Source organism: Hemiscyllium ocellatum, chromosome 36 (genome assembly GCF_020745735.1).
Source record: "Hemiscyllium ocellatum isolate sHemOce1 chromosome 36, sHemOce1.pat.X.cur, whole genome shotgun sequence".
Lineage (NCBI taxonomy): Eukaryota > Metazoa > Chordata > Chondrichthyes > Orectolobiformes > Hemiscylliidae > Hemiscyllium > Hemiscyllium ocellatum.
This window is the reverse complement of record NC_083436.1, coordinates 11,817,446-11,840,006: the sequence shown is the minus strand read 5'-3', so window position 1 is coordinate 11,840,006 and position 22,561 is coordinate 11,817,446. Positions and strand designations below refer to the sequence as shown.

Sequence of the window (22,561 nt, the reverse complement as noted above, 5' to 3'; positions counted from 1 at the left end):
AATAGGTCAATTGGTTTGACAGCTGGTTTCCAATGCAGAGCCTTGCCAAGAGTCTGGGTTCAATTCCCGCAATGGCCCAGGTTACCATGAAGGACTTTGTTTCTCAACCTCTTCTCTTGCCTTCGACACGGTGCCTCTTGGGTTAAACCACCACAAGTCATCACTCTGTGACAAGAGAACTGCCCTACAATCTGGTAGCACCATGGTGACTTATCTTTTTAACATTGCTTAAGCAGCCATATTCCAGTTGTGAGTGTGGCCAGATATTTTTTGGCAAGACACCATCTTCATGCACTTGAACTTTCCAGAAGAGACCACTGAATAGAAATAGAGTGTAGAAGCTTTCTCTAATTTCTGAATCCCCGACAGTTTGGACAAACTCAGGCTCACCAATATTTCCAACTGAAAAGCAAATTGACTGTTGCTGAAATTTTCAAGATTTGCGTTATTTGTTTGGACTACTGTGATAAGAACTAGATTTTTGTAGATATCAACTATTACCGGAAAGTTCTTTCCATTGTGCTGAAAATCCAGTTATAAATACTGGGACTAGTACTGTTGAAAATGTTTAAGTATGTGCATTCAGATTGTTTGAATATTTACAATACTCCAGTGGTTTGGAGATTGTGGCCACTCCATAACTTTGACATTGTTTCTAAACTATTAATGCTAATTCTTACTTTTTTTTTCTGTTGCAAAGATTATGTTGTGTGCTATTGTAAATTCTTAGAAGTATGTTTAGTACATTGTTTCTAATAAAAAAATATTTTGCCACATTATAATTGATAAGAATTATGTGGCATTTAAGGCTAACTTAAAATTAATTCAGTTTACTGCTTATGAGGCTGTCCATTGAGAAAGATGCAAATCTCTAATTAGCAAGATGACAAAAAGTGCAGAATGTGGGGAAGGAATGCTTATAAAAGAAAGTGAATATGCACTATATACCAAATGTTGTAATATCGACTGATTTAAATCAACTGCTCTTTTCCGTAAAAGGTAAATATATTTTTAAAATTCTGTGAAATTCAAGTCCCATATCCTGTGGTTCTGTTTTTTTTTCAGGTGTGTACTCCTGCCATTGTTGGGAATAAAACCACCTTCACAGAATCTATTCATCGTCGTAGACTCTGTTGATGAAGGCTGCAATTACACGGAAGGAGAGCAAAGGCAAGCAGGCCTGTCACGGACTATAGCAGAGCTTCTAGCAAGTCATCATGAGTTCTTCCCACCTTGGTTGTTGCTTGTCTGCTCTTCTCGGAAACAAAGTAAAATGGTGACAAAAATGTTCACAGGTGAGATACTTCCCCCATGTAACACTGCTTGCTATACAGAATGCTAAAATTCTGTTTTTACCCAGCAGCTTTGTATTTGTCTTTAGGCTTTCTTCTTTTTTGGCACCCACTGAGTTTTTTTTAAAAAAGACAGTGTCCTATAAACTGCGTTCTTTCATATTTTGTCAGGTGGGTGGACTAGACATCATTCCTCAAAACTGATATTGTTGTTCTTTTCTGCAGTCTAGGTTCTCAGAGAGCAATGCTAAAGCAAACTTTTCACATTATGTTCCCACTTTTGAATTCTACATCTACAAACCAGTTAGATCCACAGTGTTGGCAATTCCTATTTCATATTCGTAGACCTACAAAGCTGATAATGTCCAGAATCTTGTGAGGTCACTTTATTTACATTGGTGAAATCCTGCAAGTGAACTCAGAATCACATTGAAAAATAATCCTCCATGGGAATGAGTATATGCTTTCGGTGAGGGAACCCAAATTTATAACATCCTACCTTTTACTATAACAGCTTGAAAAACAAAGAAATTGGTACAAATGATTGAAATTTAGATTTAACTTATTAGTGTCAAAATCAAATCCAAATATGTATTGCAATTCTTGGATGTAACCCAGTTGCACCTTATTTTGTTATCTGAATCTATTCTTTACAATGATTGACCGTGTAGATGTTTCTTATTGTTATATCAAATTGCTCAGCATAATAAAACTTTTGCAATAAATCCAAGACACTCTGAGGAAATATTGACTTCAGTGTCATCTCCAGATGAAGAGATCATTTCTAGGAAAGCATATTCAGCATATGGACATATTCAGCTCATTTTTTCAAGTTGCTGCCAAGGCAAGGCAGAACCTCTTCAGTCAAGAAGACACTCTGCATAATTTTTACACGCAGGCAGGACAGAAAGTAATGAGAAGCCTTTTGGTACCCTTTTGCCTCAGTCTAGGATTAAAAAAAGAAGTGTTTGACATTAAAAATATTTACACAATGGAGTCTATGGTTAACTATCAGCTGAGTTTGTGCCTGAAGTTGAAGATTAGATTAGACTACTTACAGTGTGGAAACAGGCCCTTCAGCCCAACAAGTCCACACCGACCCGCGGAAGCGCAACCTACCCATACCCCTACACTTACCCCTTTACCTAACACTACGGGCAATTTAGCATGGTCAATTCACCTGACCTGCACATCTTAGGACTGTGGGAGGAAACCCACGCAGACACGGGGAGAATGTGCAAACTCCACACAGTCAGTCGCCTGAGTCGGGAATAGTTAATAGTATCAGTGTTGCAGTGGTAGAAATAATTTGCAATGATGGTGACTAGGTGAGCAGTTGCATTTGCCTTTTTAAAATCTGGAATGCAGTTACTGAATCTTTGCTTACCATATTTTCCAATTTCACTGTTGTGGCATCTTTGGACATTTCAGGATAAAAATTTTCTTTCGGAAAAGTCTACAGTGAATGCAATTGCTTCACACCTGACCACAAAATCTGGGTAAATATCTATAGTATCCAAACTTGTATTTTCCAATATACTACAAGCAGTATATTCAGTGTGGGAATCTGTTTAGCTCAGTTGGCTGGATTGTTGGTTTGCAGGACAGTGTGGTACCAATAGTATGGGTTCAATTCCCATCACCAGTTTGAGGTTACCGTGAAGGACTCTCCTTCTCAACCTCTTCTGGTGACCCTCAGATTAAATCACCACCAGTTGCTGATCTCTAATAAGAAAGCAGTCCCTATGGTCTGGCCTGGTGACACAACAACAACAAACACTCAGTGCAGGATATTTAAGCATATATCAGTATAAGTCTCATTGCAAAACTATAATGGTATCATTCTGTAGGCTATGACTGTAATTGTGCATGTGTATATTTTCAAAAGTATTTTGAAACAAATCAAAGCTGAACTTTGAGAGCATTTTCCTGTCAAAAGCTACCTTAAAAATGATTTTCTGATGTGAAGGTAAAATTTTGGAGAGACAATGTGATCATGTCAGTTCACATTGTTAAGTATAAACTGTCTCTATTGGAAAGTAGAGCTGAGGAACAGGAATATGCCATTTGGCCCTTCACACCTTTTTGCTTTTTGGCAAGGTCAGGATGATCTGGTTATGGTCTCAACTCCACTTCTCTCACTGTATATGATGACTTTTTTGTATACTATGACTTGAACAAAAACTATTTGATTTCTTTTAGTACCACTGAACTTCCTCAATTACAGTGATTTAATTTTTGCTTCATCAAGATCAATACCATGTCCATATTCACTAGTGTTAATGAGTCTTGTAATGCATGTTACCAAATTTATATGTTCTGCTGATTTTGGGCATCTTGATTTTGTTTCTGTTCACCAGATAGTTTTGATGAGATGCAAACATGTATTGTAAATGCTAAAATAACAGAGTACTTGTTATGATATGATTTGCAGAGTTGAAAACCCAGTTTGTTGTAAGAGCTTACCCTGTCTGAAAACTTGATTGTATCGGTGTTATCCTCATTTTACTTGACTAAGCTGCCTGAAGTATAATGGATCAAACTTCGCCATCTTGCTGGCTTAACCACCATCCTCTTTAATACAACCCTTGCAAACCTTGTTTTCTAGCAAGATTGATTGCTTACATTAACACAGGCTGTTCAGTCTCTTTAATATATGGGCATGCTATATAATAGTGGTCTGCAACAGTAATAACCAAAAGATTATATCACCATTTTACTTTGTGATTATGCTGTCTTGTGGAAAAGTGACATAGCTCCAGCTGGACATACTTTGCTTTGACTTATGTATGCATTTATGTGGAAATATTGTGACTGTTAATCATGAAATTTGCAAATTTTGGCAGACGGTACTACTATGAGTTAGGTGAAAGTGCTGTCTAAACAGTCAGGGTTTCAGATTGAACATCTGGTCACTCCTTATCCATGCAGCACCTTGTAACAAAACATCAGTTCAGAACATAATAACTGAGCTGTTGCCTTATTCTTTATTAATTCCTGGAAGCATGTGCAATGGCTTCATTCATCCAGTCTGTACATGGATATTTTGTCATCTAGATTGAAAGATAGTTGGACATGTGCAGATTATATTGCAGCTGACAGAATTGAATAGAGCATAGTACTATGAAATACCAACATAAAACCACATACTACTTATTGTTGGAAGGTTAATTAGTTGAACTCATGTGGAATTTATTCAGAGTGTGTTTATTGTCTCAATACCCATTTGACTCTGCTCCAGTTCTTACACTTCCAACAGTTAGCTTAGAATGAGGTTCAGCCACCTTGGACGGTTGGTCTTTCTGATATGGTTTGGATGTTTGTTTCTGTAGAGGCGTTAAAAATTAAATTTACATGAGCAGTTCATATTGTAACCAGCCCTCTGTGTACAGGTTGCTTAGGTATGCAGCTTGTTTGTGACCAGTGGCATCTAACAGAAATAATTAGACTTGGATTTTTTTTTCCTTGTTGTGTTATTTATCAATTTTCATAGTTGTTACCATCAAATACAGCACTGGACAGTTTGTTTCTTTTTCCATGTAGTTATGATTGTGATTGAGGGGGCAAAAAATACCTTCTATTCCCTGCTATCTCGGGTAGGTAAAGAAAGTACACTGATGAAATCTGCTTACTGCTGTCTTAACTGAGGCATAAATTTTTTTATTGTCTTAATGTTTGATATGAAAGATTTTCTTTTTACAAAAAGCTGTATTTTAAAGCTGGGAAGAAGAGAAAAGGCATAGCATACCAAATGTCTCATTAGAAGATTGTGCTGGCTTTTGTTATCAGTCTTCACGTTATAAGAAGTCATGTTAATTAAATGATTTCTAAGTTTAACTAGATTAAAACTCTGGTGTAAGCCTGTTGATAAGAAAGCAAATGTGCTGTCTAATGCTGATTACCCAGCTTTATGAAGCAAAATCTCAATGAAATGAGATGACAGCACAAACAGGTCTGTGCTGCTTAGCACACAGAATTGTGTTACTGCTTTCAATCGTTAAATTATTTCTATCTGCTGAGGACATCATACACGTCCACCACACACATTCTGTAGCCTACCACTATAAATTCATTTTTGGACATAACTAAATCTCTTGACAATCTGGATGGCGTTTTTTCCATTTTAAAAGCTGTCTCAATGGTTAACTATACTTTGCTTTGAAACATTGTCTCATTTTCTTCGCATTTCCTGCTCAGTCCCACAATCTAACTTGTCTCCTCAACGCTGCCAACACCATGAGCAGACCTGTTCAAGCATATGATGCTGCTGTGCATGAGCTGGGTGGGATCCCAGGGCATGCCAAGAATTGGAGTTCCCAACTTCTAACAACAGTGCACAAAAGCACTCCATAGTGTTGTGTCGCCCCTCCCCCCATCACCCCACACCCAATATAGGTAAGATTGTATTTCTTCACAATATTTGGAAACATTGCATTGATGATTTTTGATTTCTTCCTGGGCATTTATCATTGCATCTCTGTAAATTAAATCATGTTGCTATACAATATGTCTTTTAATTATTCTAAATTTTTCTTTAAAATCTTACTTTGGACATCAGAAATGTCATTTACCAAACCAAATTAGTGTACAAATCCTTTTCTATGAAGTGTTCTGATTGTTTTGTGGGGAAACTACCTAGGTTCTGAAACCTTTCATAGAATGGTTACAGCACAGAAAAAGACTGTTAAGTTATGTTGACAGCTCTCTGCAGCAGGAACTAAATAGCCAGTGCTCTCCATTTTCCTGTAGTTCTGCAAACCTTTTTACCCTTCAGTTAATCATGCAATTTTATTTTTAGGTGATGATCGAATCTGTCTCTATCTCATTTTAAGGCATTCTACTATCAATCCTAACCACTCGCTGTGTAAACATTTTGTTTCATCATGTTGCATCTTTTGGCATTCTGGTTTTCCATTCTTCCTGTCTGTTCTCCCTATTCACTTTGTTCAGAATCCTCATGAATTTGTATAGCACGATCACATTTCTCCTTGCTCTCCCTTCCTGAAGATAAACAGCTCCAGCTTTTCCAATGTAGCCACATAATAGAGCTCCTCATACTTAAAAATATTCTTGTAAGTATTTTTGGTGCCATCTCTAATGTTCTTCACATCCTCCTTTCAGTGCTGTGTGCAGTTTCTGAGATCAGTGCAGCAGATAATTGCTTCATATCTTCATCTGCTGTTTGTCCACCCATTCCACCAGCCTGTCTGTTTTTTTTTTGAAGCTTTGAACAGGATTCTCACTCGTGGTCTTTAGGCATGCTTCTATTTACTAGATTTATCAAATTGCAAGCTTATGGGCTCACTAGCTGCTCAGCATTCAGCTGTTTTATCTGTGCTGTGATCAGTTATATCAAGAGATTAATGGAACTCTTGGTATCTAAAACTCCGATCAATTTTGTGTTACTATCCTCTTTATTTCTTTTTAATTCCGTATCCTAGATTTGGTCGGTAGATAGAGCATTGATTTTGAATCTTCGATAAATAGATCAACTTTAGTTTTTATGCTGATTAACTTAGCCTCACTTGTAATCTAAATTCATTAAATATAGTTAAGAGTTTACCAATATTCTCACCCAACCCTGTTCTGTTGTTTCTTTGCAGTCTCTGTTGATTGTGATGTTATTCTGACTCTACTTTTTAATTTTTCCTGCCTTAGTTTTAGGTCCTGCTCCTTTGTATCTGGCTTGCAATATTCTGGCATGTTTTTTGAATTTCTGCTCTGCTGTCTCCCACTCCTTTATATCCAGTCTACAATCTTTAAATGACTAAACTGTGACTGTGGATGATTAAGAGAAGTGCACTCTTTACTAAAGTAACCGTAAGTGAGCCTTAAAGAGGATAACATGATCAAGATGACTATCTGATCAAAATCCAAACTGTCTGTTGAGGTTCGTGCTGCAATGTTGTGATATCTCAGCAAGAAACCATTACCCCATTCAAATAGAAAAGAAAACTGATGAAGGAGAATTATAATCTGGAGCTTCTCCAACAGCTTAGTGAGTAAATGCTCCAATCTGGTTGTAATGATTTATCTACCAAAAGGATTCATATGTGACTATTCACTGCGCTGGGCTATTTTTCCCTCGGGTGATATGAGGGGTATTTAAATTTGGCCAAGCACCTTTCCTCTTGAGAAATGTTAGCCACTATTTCTAACTCTTATTATCATCAAGTAATCTCTGTTAGGGAGTTTGTAAGTATGGATATCTGATCTGGGTATGATTGAACTAAACAATATCAATTTCTGCCTCCCATCTATAGAAAGAGAGTCAAGAAAAAATTGCATTTATGTAGTGATTCTTATAATTTCAGAACTTCACAGAATGCTTTACAGCCAGTAAAGAACTTTTCAAATATCCTATCCTAATGTTGCAAAAGTGACAATATGTTGTGCATAGCTGCAGCCTACACATGGCAATGTGACATTGAGACTATAATCTATTTTTGTGGTATTAATTGAAGAATAAATATTTCAGGACATCAGAAATCGCTCCCCTCTGAGGATAAAATCATGGAATCTTTTCCCATCCACCTGAGACATTGCATCAACACTTCAGTTTAACATTTCATCTGAAATACAGCACCTTCAGAAATGCAGCAGTCCCTCTGTTTTTCATTGGAGTGTTAGTTTTTATTTGTGTGCTTAAAGCCATGCAAAGTGACTCAATGTGAAAAATAGAACTTGAGCTGGTAACCCCACCCCCCCCCAACCATCCCCCAGATCAAATAGCCAATCACTGTGAATATTCAAGGTTTAAGTCTGAAAATTACTTACAAATACTGCTAGTATTTGTAGTCTTGTTTTGCAGCATGAATCACCACTTCAACAATTAAAAGAAAAACATTGTCAAGGAAAATGTAATCATGTTGCATTAACAGGCTGAGATAAAATCAGTTTGCTATGTTTCAACTTGTTGAATAGTGCTTCTGCAGAAAAAGACTACGTTTTTAGTTTGTAGTCAAGAGCATCTCGGTATTATGAGTTTTGAACTTATTACATTACATTTCATTCCGTGTTGCCCCACAATAGTTTAATCAAACTATACTGATTTTATAACTTTCTGCGGTGGTACTGATAAAGGCTTCAATTTTGTAAATGGATTTATTTGTTATTTGGAGTATATAAGGGACTGGTTTTCTTGCGAGTTGTGTGCACTGCCCTGGAGTATTGAGAGACTAGGAACACTCCTTTGATAACCAAGCGCCTCAAAGGGAAACCAGGAAATGCATTTGAAGATTGTTTATGGAAAAAGAGGAATTAATAAATCAAGAAGTTTAGTCCACATTTCCTTTTGAGTATAAAAGTGATGTGTTTTTGAAAAAAATCTGAACAATGATGCAGAAGGCAAAGTTACGGGATAGCAGACCTGTAAGTTATGACTATGGCATGCAATATGCAGAAAACTATGGGAACTCAATTACAATGAATTGAGGTCTACCAAAATTGCTACCCCAGGGCTGCTTCAACAACATGCTACCCCTCTTTCCCAGAAACAAAATACAGCAGGCCAAAATGTCATTCATAGAGACTGGTTTGTAGAGTCAGGAACTTGCCCAAATTATATCTCCTTCATGAAACCCTACTCTGAATGAAAATTACCAGTGATGTTTTTGACTACTACAATTTGGAAATTGAGTTTTCTGCCTGTGACTTGTACCAAAGTTAATTGCACAGGTGTGCACATTGTTTGGAGGCACGGATGATTCTTTTAAAATATTGAATAAAGTTCAATCCAGATGCTCAGAAGGCTCTTCCACTCATTAGAGAGCTCATGATATCATGTGCTAGCAGAAGCAATACTGGTTGTGTCAGGCTATCATGGCAGGATGAGACCTTCAGTGAGCAGTAATTGCTCCTTTAAGTGCCTGAATTTATGATGGTGTAGGACAGCTGCCTAATTCCTGATGAAGGGCTTATGCCCGAAACGTCGAATTTCCTATTCCTTGGATGCTGCCTGACCTGCTGTGCTTTAACCAGCAACACATTTTCAACTATACACTTTCTTGCCCCAGACTAGTATAGGGCAGAGACTGGAAATGGCAGGTTCCCCATCTTGCAGCCTTTCACCTACAGATGGAAATACATTTCTATTGAACTGCAATTAAATGCAGTTAATTGATTGTTGAGCTTTTGTGTTTAACTTTATAGTAAAGTATATTGTACTTTTGCAGCCTGAGGCTTCTCTTTGCTTAATTTGCTGATATTATGTGACAAGCGGCCATGCCGTTGAAATTTAGTAGAAACATGTACTTCTAAGTTTATGCAAGTGCAAAAATATATGTTTGGAAAGCAACAAATTTTTCAGTGATGGAACGAAGTCCCTCTGCCATGGCCAGAAGTAGATTTCAGGGAATGACCTTGTTTGGGGAATGACAGAAAATGGAGCCACATACTACAGGGTGTAGCTAATCCAAGTACTATTACTGGAAGTTGTATCCTCCTAAGCAAGATGATATGTTTCCAAAGGCCAGTGCATAATCACAGAGCTGCATCCTCAGCATCATAAGGAGCAGTGGTTATTGCTTAAGCTGCATCTGAAGGACAAGGGTGCATCAATAAATGAGCATCCTCAAACATAAATTGGGCTTGAGAGTTGGCGTTAGTCACACAAGAGCCCATTAAGTGGGAGACTGGGCGGGTCACTATGGATGAATGGTGCTGATGCCACGGGGCAACCATTGTAGGTGAGAAGCAATTATTTGCACCAAAGAATGCTCTTCGGAGGGTTGGTGCAGACTCAATGGGCCAAATAGCTTCTGTGTGCTCTGTAGGAATTTTATCATTCTAAGAAGGTTGGCCATCCTTCTTGGTGCAGAGAGCTATTGAATATGATGATGAACATGCCTGTGAAGCCCCCAGTGTCTCAGCTGAAGAGATTGCGAGGAGGTCAACTAACATTTCGAGCTCTATATTGAAAGAATTTCTGTATTTAGCAAGGCCAGATTTTGTAGAGTTTGATCTTGTAAGAGTTTGATGTATGCTTCAAAGTAATTTAGTGGATCATTCTTACATAAAATTGTTGATTATTAAGTTACTTCTCATATTGTGATAAAGCCCAGCTAATGTGGAAAGCACTTTCAATCAAACATAGAGTTTGAGGCAGGATACGTGAAAGAAAGATTTGTTCTACATAGTCTGTGATCATGTGAATTTTGTAAGAGATTTGACCAAAGTTTAAAAAATGGCAAGGAATTACTGCTTGAGTCTGCAAGAGCATGCTTTGAAGCACATTTGGAGCATCACAGATAGCCAAGAGTGAAGGAGAAATCCTGAAATAAATTAGCAATGAAAGAAATTGTATAATTTTACTCAGTGAAAGAAATTAGTTTCAGACAATATGAATGCATTGGTTACGTCTGTAGACCATCTTATAAAAAGGCTGAGCATTACTGGCAAATTAATATTGACTGCTCATTTGAACTCGAAGAGAAATGGCAAGGGTTAGATAAGTTAGAGTGAGGGCTATGCGACAAAGCTCAAGAATTGAGAAAATAACTGTATATTTATTTTAAGTTAATAAAACCCAAGAACTGCTGGAAAGCTGAAACAATAATCACTTCAGTACATTTGAGTATAGGAATTGGGAGATCATGTTGTGGTTGTACAGGACATTGTACAATTGCTATATTCATTTCTGGTCTCCATGCTAGAGGAAGGATATTGTGAAACCTGAAAGGGCTGTCAAAGGATTTACAAGCATGTTGCCACAGTTGGAGGGTTGAAGCTACCGGTAGAGGCTGAATAGACTGGGGCTATTTTTCCTCGAGTGTTAGCGGCTGAGGGGCGACCTTACAGAGTTTTTAATCATGAAGGGCATGGATAGGATAAATAGACAAGGTCTTTTCCCCAGGGTAGCGAGTCCAAAACTAGAGGGGAAAGATTTATGAGGGCCCTAAGGGGCAACTTTTTCATGCAAAGGGTGGTGCATGTATGGATTGAGCTGCCAGAGGAAGTGGTGGAGGCTGGTACAATTGCAACTTTTAAAGACATCTGAATGAGTATATGAATAGGAAGGGTTTTGAGAGATTTGGGCCAAATGCTGACAAATGGGACTAGATTTAAATAGGATACCTGGTTGGCAAGGACGAGTTGGACCGAAGGGTTTGTTTCCATGTTGTATATCTCTTTACATAAATGATTTGGGTGTGAACATAGGAGGTTATGGTTAGTAAGTTTGCAAATGACACCAAAATGCGAGGTGTAGTAGACAGCAAAGATGGTTGGCTCAGCGCAACAGGACCTTGATCAGATGGCCCTAAGAGTGGCAGATGGAGTTTAATTTAGATAAGTGAGGTGCTGCATTTTGGAAAGGCAAATCAGGGCAGGACTTAACACTTAATAGAAAGGTCCTGGGGAGTATTGTTGAACAAAGAGATCTTGGAATGCAGGTTCATTGTTCCTTTAAAGTGGAGTCGCAGGTAGATAGGATGGTGAAGAAGGTGTTTGGTATCCTTGCCTTTATTGGTCAGTGCATTGAGTATAGGAGTCAGGAAGTCATGCTGTTGCTGTACAGGACATTGGTTAAGCCATTACTGGAATACTGCATGCAATTCTTGTCTCCCTACTCTAGGAAAGATGTTGTGAAACTTAAAAGGGCTCAGAAAAGATTTACAAGGATGGTGCCAGGATTGGAGGGTTTGAGCTATAGGGAGAGGCTGAATAGTCTGGAACGTTAGAGTCTGAGGGGTGACCTTATAGAGGTTTATAAAATCATGAGGGGCATGGATAGGATAAATAATAAGGTCTTTTCCCTGGTGTGGGGGAATCCAAAACTACAGAGCATTGGTTTAAGGTGAGAGGGGAAAGATGTAAATGGGCCCTAAGGGGCTGCTTTCTCATGTAGAGCATGGTGCATGTATGGAATGAGCTGCCAGTGAAGTGGTGGAGGCTGGTACAATTACAACATTTAAAACTCATTTGTATGGGTATGAGTAAGGGGAGGGATTTAGAAGCACATGGGTCAAATGCTGGCCAGTGATGCTAGGTTTATTTAGGATATCTGGTTGGTATGGACAAATTGGTCCAAGCTGTACATCTCTGTGACTTCGACTGTAATAAACAGAAATTGATGGAAATCTCAGCACACCTGGTGGTATCTGTGGAGAAAAAACAGACTTAATATTTTGGGTCTGGTGACTCTTCATCAGAATTAGCAGTAGCAAGCAAGAGGTGGTATGTATGCTGAAGACAGAGGGTGTAGGATGTAAATAAGTCAGAGGATAGATGGAGATGGAGCCCAAAAGGGGGAGAGAGACAGTTGGGCAAACAAAGGGATGGAAGTTGCTAAGCCAGGGAAGGAGTAAAGCTGGTAATAGAGACCTTTAGGTGAAAATAAGTCAGCAATGCTGAAAGTAACCCATATAATAACCAGGCCTGGTGTGTGGCAGTAGGTAAAAGCAATGGAGGAAGGTGTTCAAGCCCTAAAATTATTGAACTCGACATTGAGCCCTGATTGCAGCAGGGTCCCCATGGGGAAAATGAGATGCTTTTTTTTTTAACCTGCGCTAAAGTTATGCTGGAGCACCGCAGCAGGCTCATGGCACATATTGGCCAAGGAATATGGTGCTTTGTTGAAGTGGCAGGTAACTGAAAGCTCTGTGGACAGAATGTAAGTGATCCATAAAACAATCACTGAGTCTGTGTTTCATCTCCCCAGTGTAGAAGAGACCATATTGTGAGTAGCGAACACAGTAGACTAGATTGAAGTACAGGTAATTTGCGACTTCACCTGGAAGTAATCTTGAATAGTGAGGAGAGAGGAGATTAAGTGGTGGGTGTTGCACCTCTGTTGTATGGGAAATTGCAATGGTGGTGTGGGAGAGCAACAGAGGGGTGGACGAGAGTGCCCCGGAAGGAGAGCAGTCCCTATAGAATGCTAACAAGGGAGGAGAGGGGAATATGTCTGTAATGGAGGGATCACGCTAAAGGTAGAGGAAATGGTGGCTTATGATCCTTTGAATGGGATTGCTGCTCGGTGGAATGTGACAACCAGCAGAACTCTGCTTTGTCTCCACAGATGCATTTCTCCAGCAATTTTTTTTGTTCTTATTTGGTAAATGTTATGTTAAATGTAATGCAATGAGGGGATCAAGCTAAATAAGCGACCTTCATGAAAATTATCATCTGACTTAATTTCACATATTGAATTGAAATGTCATAACCCAAGAAGTGAATCCCGAGAAGAGTATAAGGACTGTAGGAGTAAACTCAAGATGGAAATCAGAAGCACAACAAGGGGACAAATCGATAGCTTTGATAAATAGGGTTAAGGAGAATCCAAAGGGATTCTACAAATACATTAAGCACAAAAGAGTAACTAAGGAGAGAGTAGGGTTCCCTAAAGATCACTAAGGTCTCCTATTTCTGAAACCGCAGGAATTGGGTGAGATACTAAATGAGTATTTCACATTGGTATTTACTGTGGAGAAGGATATGGAAGCTAGAGAAATTGGAGAAATAAATAGTGATACCTTGAAAAATGTCCACATTGCAGAAGAGGAGGTGTTGGCATTCTAAGACACACAAAGGTGGATAAGTCCCCAGGAACTCATCAGGTGTATCCTAAACTTCATGAGAAGCTAGGGAAGTCTTTGCTGGGCCCCTTGCTGAGATATTTATGTCATTGATTGCCATATTCAGGTGCTGGAGGGTGGCTAATGTGGGGGAGTGGGGGGGCAGGAGGGCAGGAAGAGGCTCTGGTTTGTGTAACGTTTGGTAATCCATAGAAACTAGGTGTATTAAATCCTTCAGATTTCATTCTTTGGAGGTTTGTCTTGTTAATTTCACTCTCTTGTGGAGTTTCTTCAGTCATGCTGTAATATGGTTTTCTAACTGTGGAGTCTGGTCCATCCCCACCTGTTGGTAGGTGTTAGTATCTGCAAGTAGTGTGTTTGCTTTTTCAATATACTCTGTTCTGTTCAGGATTATGATCATCAGCCCTTTGCCTGCAGTGCATAGTTAGTTTAAAATAGTATAAAAAGCACCACCTATGTTAAATACCTAGTAAATATTCATATATTATTGATCTTTTGTCTTTTGCCTTGCATGTATCTCATGAGCAAAAAGCATTTAAATATATAGTCAACTTGAATTTTGCTGAGAAAAAAAAACATTTTTATCAAAGTTTTTTGTCTTACATTCGTTAGGACCTTTATAAGAATACCAATTTAAGAGAAACAAACATCATTTATCCTATGTATACGAGAAGAGTGCTGATTGGTTAGCAAGTGGACTTCAGTTGGTTGAGACATTGCCTTTGAGAATGTATAAATTGATTATTGATGGTTAATTGCCATGGAAGGATTTGAAAATAGGGTACAGAGAGAAAACAAAGATCAGAAATTTAAAATCAAGCCATTGCAGGACCAGAATCAATGCAGATCAACAAGTGCAAGAGTATAGCTGGATAAGACAGGTACACGTAAAACATGAGCAACAAACTTGTGTTGCAGATGTTTCGTCCCCTGTCTAGGTGACACCCTCGGTGCTTGGGAGCCTCCTGTGAAGCGCTTCTGTGATCTTTCCTGCGGCATTTGCAGTGATTTGAATCTGCCGCTTCCGGTTGTCAGTTCCAGCTGTCCGTTGCAGTGGTCGGTATATTGGGTCCAGATCGATGTGCTTTTTGACTGAATCTGTGGATGAGTGCCATGCCTCTTGGAATTCCCTGGCTGTTCTCTGTTTGGCTTGTCCTATAATAGTACTATAATAGTCAATAAGCACATTGACCTGGACCCCATATACCGACCACTGCAACGGACAGCTGGAACTGACACCCGGAAGCGGCAGATTCAAACCACTGCAAATGCCGCAGGAAAGATCACAGGAGGCTCCCAAGCACCGAGGATGTCACCTCGACAGGGGACGAAACATCTGCAACACAAATTCCCAGCTCGGCGAACAGAACCACAACAACGAGCACCCCTGCTACAAATCTTCTCACAAACTTTGAATGAGCAACAAAGTTATCAATTTTCCTCGGTTTACCAAAACTGGAGTATTGGAGACCAAACTAACATTGCATTTAAACAGTTAAGTATGGAGGTTCAAAAAGAAAATCTTGCATGAACGTTTCAGCAGATGAGCTAAGAAAGGAGCAGAATTATGAGGTGTTTCAGACATGGGAATAAATAATCTTAATGATGCACCTAAGTGACCAGTAGTTCATTTTACTGTCAAATATATCACTAAGATAGCAGGCAGTTTAGTTTAGGCTCGTCGTTGAGAGATGGAGCCAGCGGCTTGGGATGGAGTTTTGACTGAGCACTGAAGACAATAGCTTCAGTCTTGAGTCCAAGGTCAAAGGTTTGGCAACAGGTAGTGAAGGCATTGCCTGAGATATTTGGCTATGATCATAGAGATGAGATTGGAATCAGGCAAGTGCACTCTCACCCAGTTGGATTTCAGCAAAGGAGGCAGGTAAAGGATGAGAACAGTGTTTACTTTTATCACATTCACAAAGAATGTCTTTTGTGATCTTGATAAGACCTTTTTTTAGTACTATGTCAGGAATGAAAATACAATTGAAATTGGAAAATGGAATTCTGGGAGACATGGTCTTACATTTGGGAGGACAAAAACTCTTTCAAGAACTTGAAAGAGAAATGGAAGATTGCCGATGGGCAACCGTAACATATTCCATAATTTTCTTTTTGAGGAGAGTTGATGGCAGATTTAACAGAGAGAGAGAGAACTTTTAATATCAACTGACCTGAGGCCCAGAAGGAGAAGTTGGGTGATCAGATTAGTGGAAATATGGTCAAGGGAACTGGATGATCTGTATTCAGAGAGGCTTGAGGGGAGATAGGAGTGAGATGAGTGAAAAGTACAAAGTTCTTTGTGGTACAGGGGAACTTTAAAGGAAATTTGTTTTGGTGCACTAGTGGAAACGACAGAAATGATATGGACAGTTAATTATGCATTCATGAGCTCCTCAAATATTTTGGGAAGACAAAGGAGGGAACATGGGGCAGGAGAGGCTTAAGAAGTCATCTTTTTCCAGTAGAGTCCAGAAGTTGGGTTACCTTTCAGTTTTGCAGGATGATCCTGGAATAGTGAGTAGTTTTACCAGGGTCCAAAAGGTGCATTTAGTGGTCCTGCAACATCTAGCAACGAATTGTTAAACAGTCATCTGCCATACCCTGGGCCAAGGTAATATTGGTCAAGGAACTAGTAATTCTCCTTTTATTTGTGATTTTATTCATTATCTATCGATTAGTAGTACAAATCATTATTTCATTCACAACTTGTCTCCTTGATAAGAATGAGAATTAGGAACAGGAGTGTGCAATTCAGCCCCTCGAACTTGCTCCGCCATTTAACACGATCATGGCTGATTTCATCTCTGCCTCAACTCCACTTCTCTGCCCGCTCCTAATAACCGTTTAACCTATTACTTGTTAAAAATCTTCTATCTCTTCCTCAATTTTACTCATTGTCCCAACATCCACTGCGCTGGTGAATTACACAAATTTGTGAACCTTTGAGAGAAGTCCTTCCTCCCACGAACTGTTTTAAATTTGCCAACACTTAGCCCAGTTAGTATGACCTATCATGCTAAATTGCCAGACAAGGGGAAACATATACACTTTTTCTACTTTGCCCATCCTCCTTAGCATCCTATGTACTTCAAATGGATCTCTCACCCTTCTGAACTCTAGCGAGTATAGGCCTAAGACTGCTCATTATCTCTAGAACAGGAGGATGTTAAAGTCAGCAGAATAGAAGGCCCAACTCCATTCTCTGGGATATTGACCCAATCCATCAATGAATTTTAGTCCTCCAATTCATCTAGATATCATTCATACCCACTCACATCCATACCCACAATGGGCGTAACTCATGAACCCTGTAACAACACTGGTCTTTTTTTTGACAATTACATGATCAATTCAATAACAAGCAGCTCTCAAACCTCTCCCTTGAAAATCCTGTTAAATAATAGTGAAACCATCAAAGCAGACAATTGAAAGCCACTTTGTACAGACACTGTTCTCTCATAAAACTATCGATCAAACTTCCCAGTGCACCTGCGTTGACAACAGTCCCACATGCCCCCATGAGTTGAATCCGTGGTGGGGCTTGGAACTCAGCTAAGTATTCGGGAGATTTTATTGCAAAACTTTAAAAACAAATGTAATGGCAGTGGGTAAACTCAAGCAAGATAGAACTGCATAGAAGCATTTATTTTAACCCAGTTGTTTTTTGTCTTATGTTTCACACGAATCTCGTCCCTCTTAATTTCTCCTCTATTTGTGCAATGAATATCCTTTGAATACAGCATTTTCAGCTTCAACTATCCAATGTGGATCAAGTTCCATATTCTCATCTCTATGTAAACAAATAATTAATCAGGATATTTGATCTCATTGTCCTAGATAACCCACACTTAACTTTTAGACTCCTGCATTAGTTAAGATCACTGAGTGCTTGAAACTGGAGACATAGAATTGAACCTGAAAGTAAAACTGATTTTAATAAGAAAAAAATGACATGTTTTGAAAGTGGTAAATTAATTCTTTAATATACAAACTAGTGATGTGTGGTTTATCTTTAGAGGAGTTAGGAGGAAGTTTCAAAGAGAGCAAAAGAAGAAAGGAACACATCATGAAAAGTGTCTAATGAGTAGTTCCCATTCATCTTGACCGTACAAATGAGCCATTCAGACTTCGAATTTACAATAGAAACCATCTTCCCAAAAAGACAATTATGTTAATCCCCGAGGTAGTCATTATAGATGACTTTCACTGTGTATTGATAATTAAATATGTTTCTATCAACGGCTGAAACTTGCAGTTTGGGACCACCAGAGTCTCCTTTGTGCTTTCCTCTGCTAATGTAATTTGCATGTTTGATCTTACCTGATTAAATAATGTTTGAAACAAAAGTCTTTCCTGGAAAGTGCAGAATCAGATAATTATTGTCCCTTTTGCTACCTCCACCTAAATGTGTACACTTATCAAATCTAAACCACCAATAGGAATATTTGCTCACTCTTAATCACAGTGGAGAAAAAGAAGTGTATGTGAGATAAATAGAATAAACTATTATGGTAATAAGTGTCAGAGAATACAAAGCTCCATCACATACAACATTGCATTACTCGTGTCAGCGCTAAACCTATGTTGTGTTTTCCTTACTTTAAGTGACAGTATACTGTGTTACTTTAGACAATTTATTGGTACTGATTATTCAACAATGTAACTTCCATGGGAGAGCACATTTACTGTGGGCAGACTCTTCAAGGCATAATTGCTGTGGGGAGCTTTTCTTTTACATTTTTTGAATAATGTTCAGCTACTTTCTTTGTTTTGTTGTGCTCTTCAATGTTGATCAGGGACTGACTGGAGAATACTTTTCTTAATTGTTAATAATCACTGCAAATAGCTAAAGCCACTGACCAGTCTACTCTAAAGCTGACATTTAACTAGTAAGGAAGTAATTGGTTCCATAACACTGAAACAATTTATTCTTAAAGAAAGGGAAGTCGTGGCAATGTGATAAATGTCACATTACCGTTTGTATGCTTAGAATGCTGAACCCAGACATTAATGTGAAGAATCTTTTGTTGCTTGTTCATGACTCCCATGATCTTAAGACTGCCATTGTGTTGGACAATAAAATCCTTCTATAATAACAAGGCATAGCAAAATGCTGTACTCATGAGTCAATATCCATATAGATTTGGGTGAAATCTTAAATTCTATTTATTGTGAAATATTTCAAGCTATCAAACTTTTCTGACCTTGCCATATAAGTCAAAACCGCAGCTTTTTGGCACATAGCTATATTTCTCAAAATCAGTGCTGTACAGTCGGTAAATTCAAATTGTGCAGCGGTTTTCAGTGGAATCTCGTTTTAGCCAGCAGAGAAATCAAATATGGTATACTTGTTCTGAAGCTGAGATCTAAAGAGTCAAATAGGGTATTGCAATGTCAATGATAAACCTTTGACTTTGTTTCCTTCGGAAAGTGAAAATGCAATCCTTCATAATTGTTCACATTTAGTCATATCCAATCTGAGAATTTTCATCATTGTATGACGGTGAAAGAGGATGATTGGTTTTATTTTAAACAAAGTGCTGGAAAATCTTAGCAGGTCTGGCGACATCTGTAAAAAGAGAAAGAGTTAATATTTTGATAGAGGGCAATCCCAAAAAAAATCGGATGAATCAAAATGTAAACTCTTTTTCTGTCTCTTCAAAATTTCAAACCTGCTGAGTTTTTCTAGAATTTTTTTTTTGTATTTCCGATTTCCAGAGACAAAGGGTAGTAGTTGATGGTAAGGGTTCATCTTGGAGTGCAGTTACCAGCGGTGTTCTGCAAGGATCTGTTTTGGGACCATTGCTGTTTGTCATTTTTATAAATGACCTGGAGGAGGGGCTAGAAGGTTGGGTGAGCAAGTTTGCGAATGATACGAAAGTCGGTGGAGTTGTTGATAGTGAGGAAGGATGTGGCAGGTTACAGCGGGATATAGATAAGCTGCAGAGCTGGGCAGAAAGGTGGCAAATGGAGTTCAATGTAGCTAAGTGAGAAGTGATTCACCTTGGTAAGAGTAACATGAAGATGGGGTACTGGGCTTTTGGTCGGATACTTGGTAGTGTGGATGAGCAGAGGGATCTTGGTGTCCATGTACACAGATCTCTGAAAGTTGCCACCCAGGTAAATAGTGCTGTGAAGAAGGCATATGGCGTACTGGCTTTTATTGGTAGAGAAATTGAGTTCCGGAGTCCTGAGGTCATGTTGCCATTGTATAAGACTCTGGTGCGGCCGCATCTGGAGTATTGTGTGCAGTTTTGGTTGCCATACTATAAGAAGGATGTGGAGGCACTGGAACAAGTGCAGAGGGGCTATTATGAGGGGGCATAGCTTTAAATTAAGGAGTGATAGGTATAGGACAGATGTTAGGGGTAGATTCTTTACTCAGCGAGTCGTGAGTTCATAGAATGCCCTGCCGGTAGCAGTGGTGGACTCTCCCTCTTTATGGGCATTGGATAGACATATGGAGGATAGTGGGCTAGTGTAGGTTAGGTGGGCTTGGATCGGCACAACATCGAGGGCCGAAGAGCCTGTGCTGTGCTGTATTTTTCTATGTTCTATGTCCAGCATTAGCTGCAGTATTTACTTTACATTTATTTAAGGTGATTCCAAAATCAAGGAGGAGGATTCATCGAGCTGTCCCCAGGCTGAGTCACTGCTGTTAGAAAACAGTATATTGGTCATATTTTAAAATTGTTGGAATATTCATAATATTACATTTAAAAATGCTTTGGAAAACAAATTTGTCACTTGATGATATGGATATTTTAATTGTCAACGGTGCCTTCATTTGCCAAGAATACCAATTATGTCCCTAAGCTGGATAAATGTTTAGTATTAATTCACATGGCATTAAGTCTTTAAAAAAACTGGAGCTGACACTACAGGTAGAAATACTAAGTTTGTGTGTGTGTGCATGCAAAGAAACCGGTGGGTGTTTTTTTGAAAATTGTTCTTTGTTAAGTTGAATCCATTTTAAATGAAAATGGTTGGTGGAGGCAGAAACCCTCAGTGTTTAAAAAATGCTTGGATGTATGCTTTAAGTACCATATCCTAAGTGCCATATGGCTATGGATCAAGACCTGGAATGTAGGATTAGGCTGAGTAGCTTTCTTATTTGGCATGGAAATGAGTCATATGGCCAACTTCAGTACAATAGAACTGCCCCCTGGAATTCTGGATCTGCTACTCATTATCTTTGACATATCATCCATCATCCTTGAGCCTTACCCTATCTCCTTTACCTTCCCTACTTTCATGTCACTTCACCAGTAACCTTCCAGTATGTCCCTTGATCTTTACACAATAATGTCTGACCTACCATCTTTAGACATTGACTTTCCCAAGCTTGCTTCTGTTGTTCTGTGCAAGGCTTTATTAATTTAAGGCCAGTTACAACAACAACAGCCCTCCCCCCACCCATCACGCCCTTGGTCAGCCATGCCCCTTTTCACAGCTACTACCCAATTTCAATCATCAGTGCTTCCATTTATGTGGTTCAGAAGTCCCCATTGCAAGAAAAATTGGCTCTTACGTGGTTCAAGAAGGCTGCTTCACCTGCTGCACATCATATTTAAGCAGGTGTGAATCCAAAGGAAATGCTTCTGTTTGTGATATCTTATTTTAAAAGGTAAGCTTAGATCTAGCAAAGAAGCACTTTAATGAACAATCATAAAAATGCCAATGTGTTGAGAGATTCTGATACTAGACATCAGGAAACTCAATCCAGCGCTAACTTTATACATGATCCAGAAGCTGATAGTTCTCCTACCAATTACTTAAGTGCCTCAGCCCAATTTGTCTTTTTCAATTCTAGCAGCTTTACTAAGTTTCTTGGCAAATGTCTACATTTCTCCATGCTCTGGTTATCTTTGACATCAGATTCTCCTGTGTTGGTCATATCTCGCCATGCGATATAATAGAAGATCAATTAGTTATCTTAGAATCCTGCTCCACTGTCGTCATAACTCAAAAGTGTCCTATCATCATAGACTAGCCATGAAAAACATTAACCTGTTTGCAATGACAGGAAAGGAATCTGAATCGACTGAATAAAACTATTCAACCATGCTAAAATTTATAGTTAAATGACTTTGCTGTATTCACTTTCAGCCAATTATTCCTGCATCTCATTATTAAGTGTATTTTTTATATCATTTGAGATGGAGATATTTATTATAGATTAATATGCATGAATAGTAATATTACAGTATTGTATGACCTTTGTGATTCTGAAAATATTACTTCAGATGGTGAGCTCAAGGGCAGAAGGACGCAAAGATATGAACTGTGAATGTTTTGATTCAGTCTCAGTCAGTGGCTCAGGCTGGGGATAGAATCTGTACTTCAGGGAATGCAAGTTGTGGCTGGGGTTAAAGACTAAGTTTTAATGACACCAAATTTAATTAAGTGAGCCAAAGCTCATCCAAGAGGTGTCTTAGACATGCAGTCTGGCATTGCAAGGGAAATGGAGAGGTCATGAAATTTACAGAGGTCAAAGAAGGATGAAGAGGGGTTGTGTACCATGATCATAATTGCAGACATTATTTCTGGCTTTTATTAGGGCATTTGGTTGATGTGGCAGCATAGAAAACCTAATTAGGGAGATGAAAAAACAGGTGTGAGAAAAAGGTTTACAAAATTTGAAAAAGGAGGAGATTGCAGATGGGACAGATGCTTGCAAGGGTTACACAGGATGGTTATTAGTTGGGTATCAAATTGTGCAAAAGCGAA

General features: G+C 38.8%; 1 protein-coding gene across 2 annotated transcripts in view; it reads left to right on the top strand.

Moving 5' to 3' along the window:
• Positions 1–22,561, top strand: part of ankrd50 (ankyrin repeat domain 50) — an 81,461-nt gene that overhangs the window by 49,189 nt on the left and 9,711 nt on the right. For both annotated transcript variants that reach the window (XM_060851528.1, XM_060851527.1), the window contains one exon: positions 1,066–1,295. In XM_060851528.1, coding sequence (XP_060707511.1) covers positions 1,066–1,295 — 230 coding nt within the window. The remainder of the gene's footprint in view (positions 1–1,065; positions 1,296–22,561) is intronic.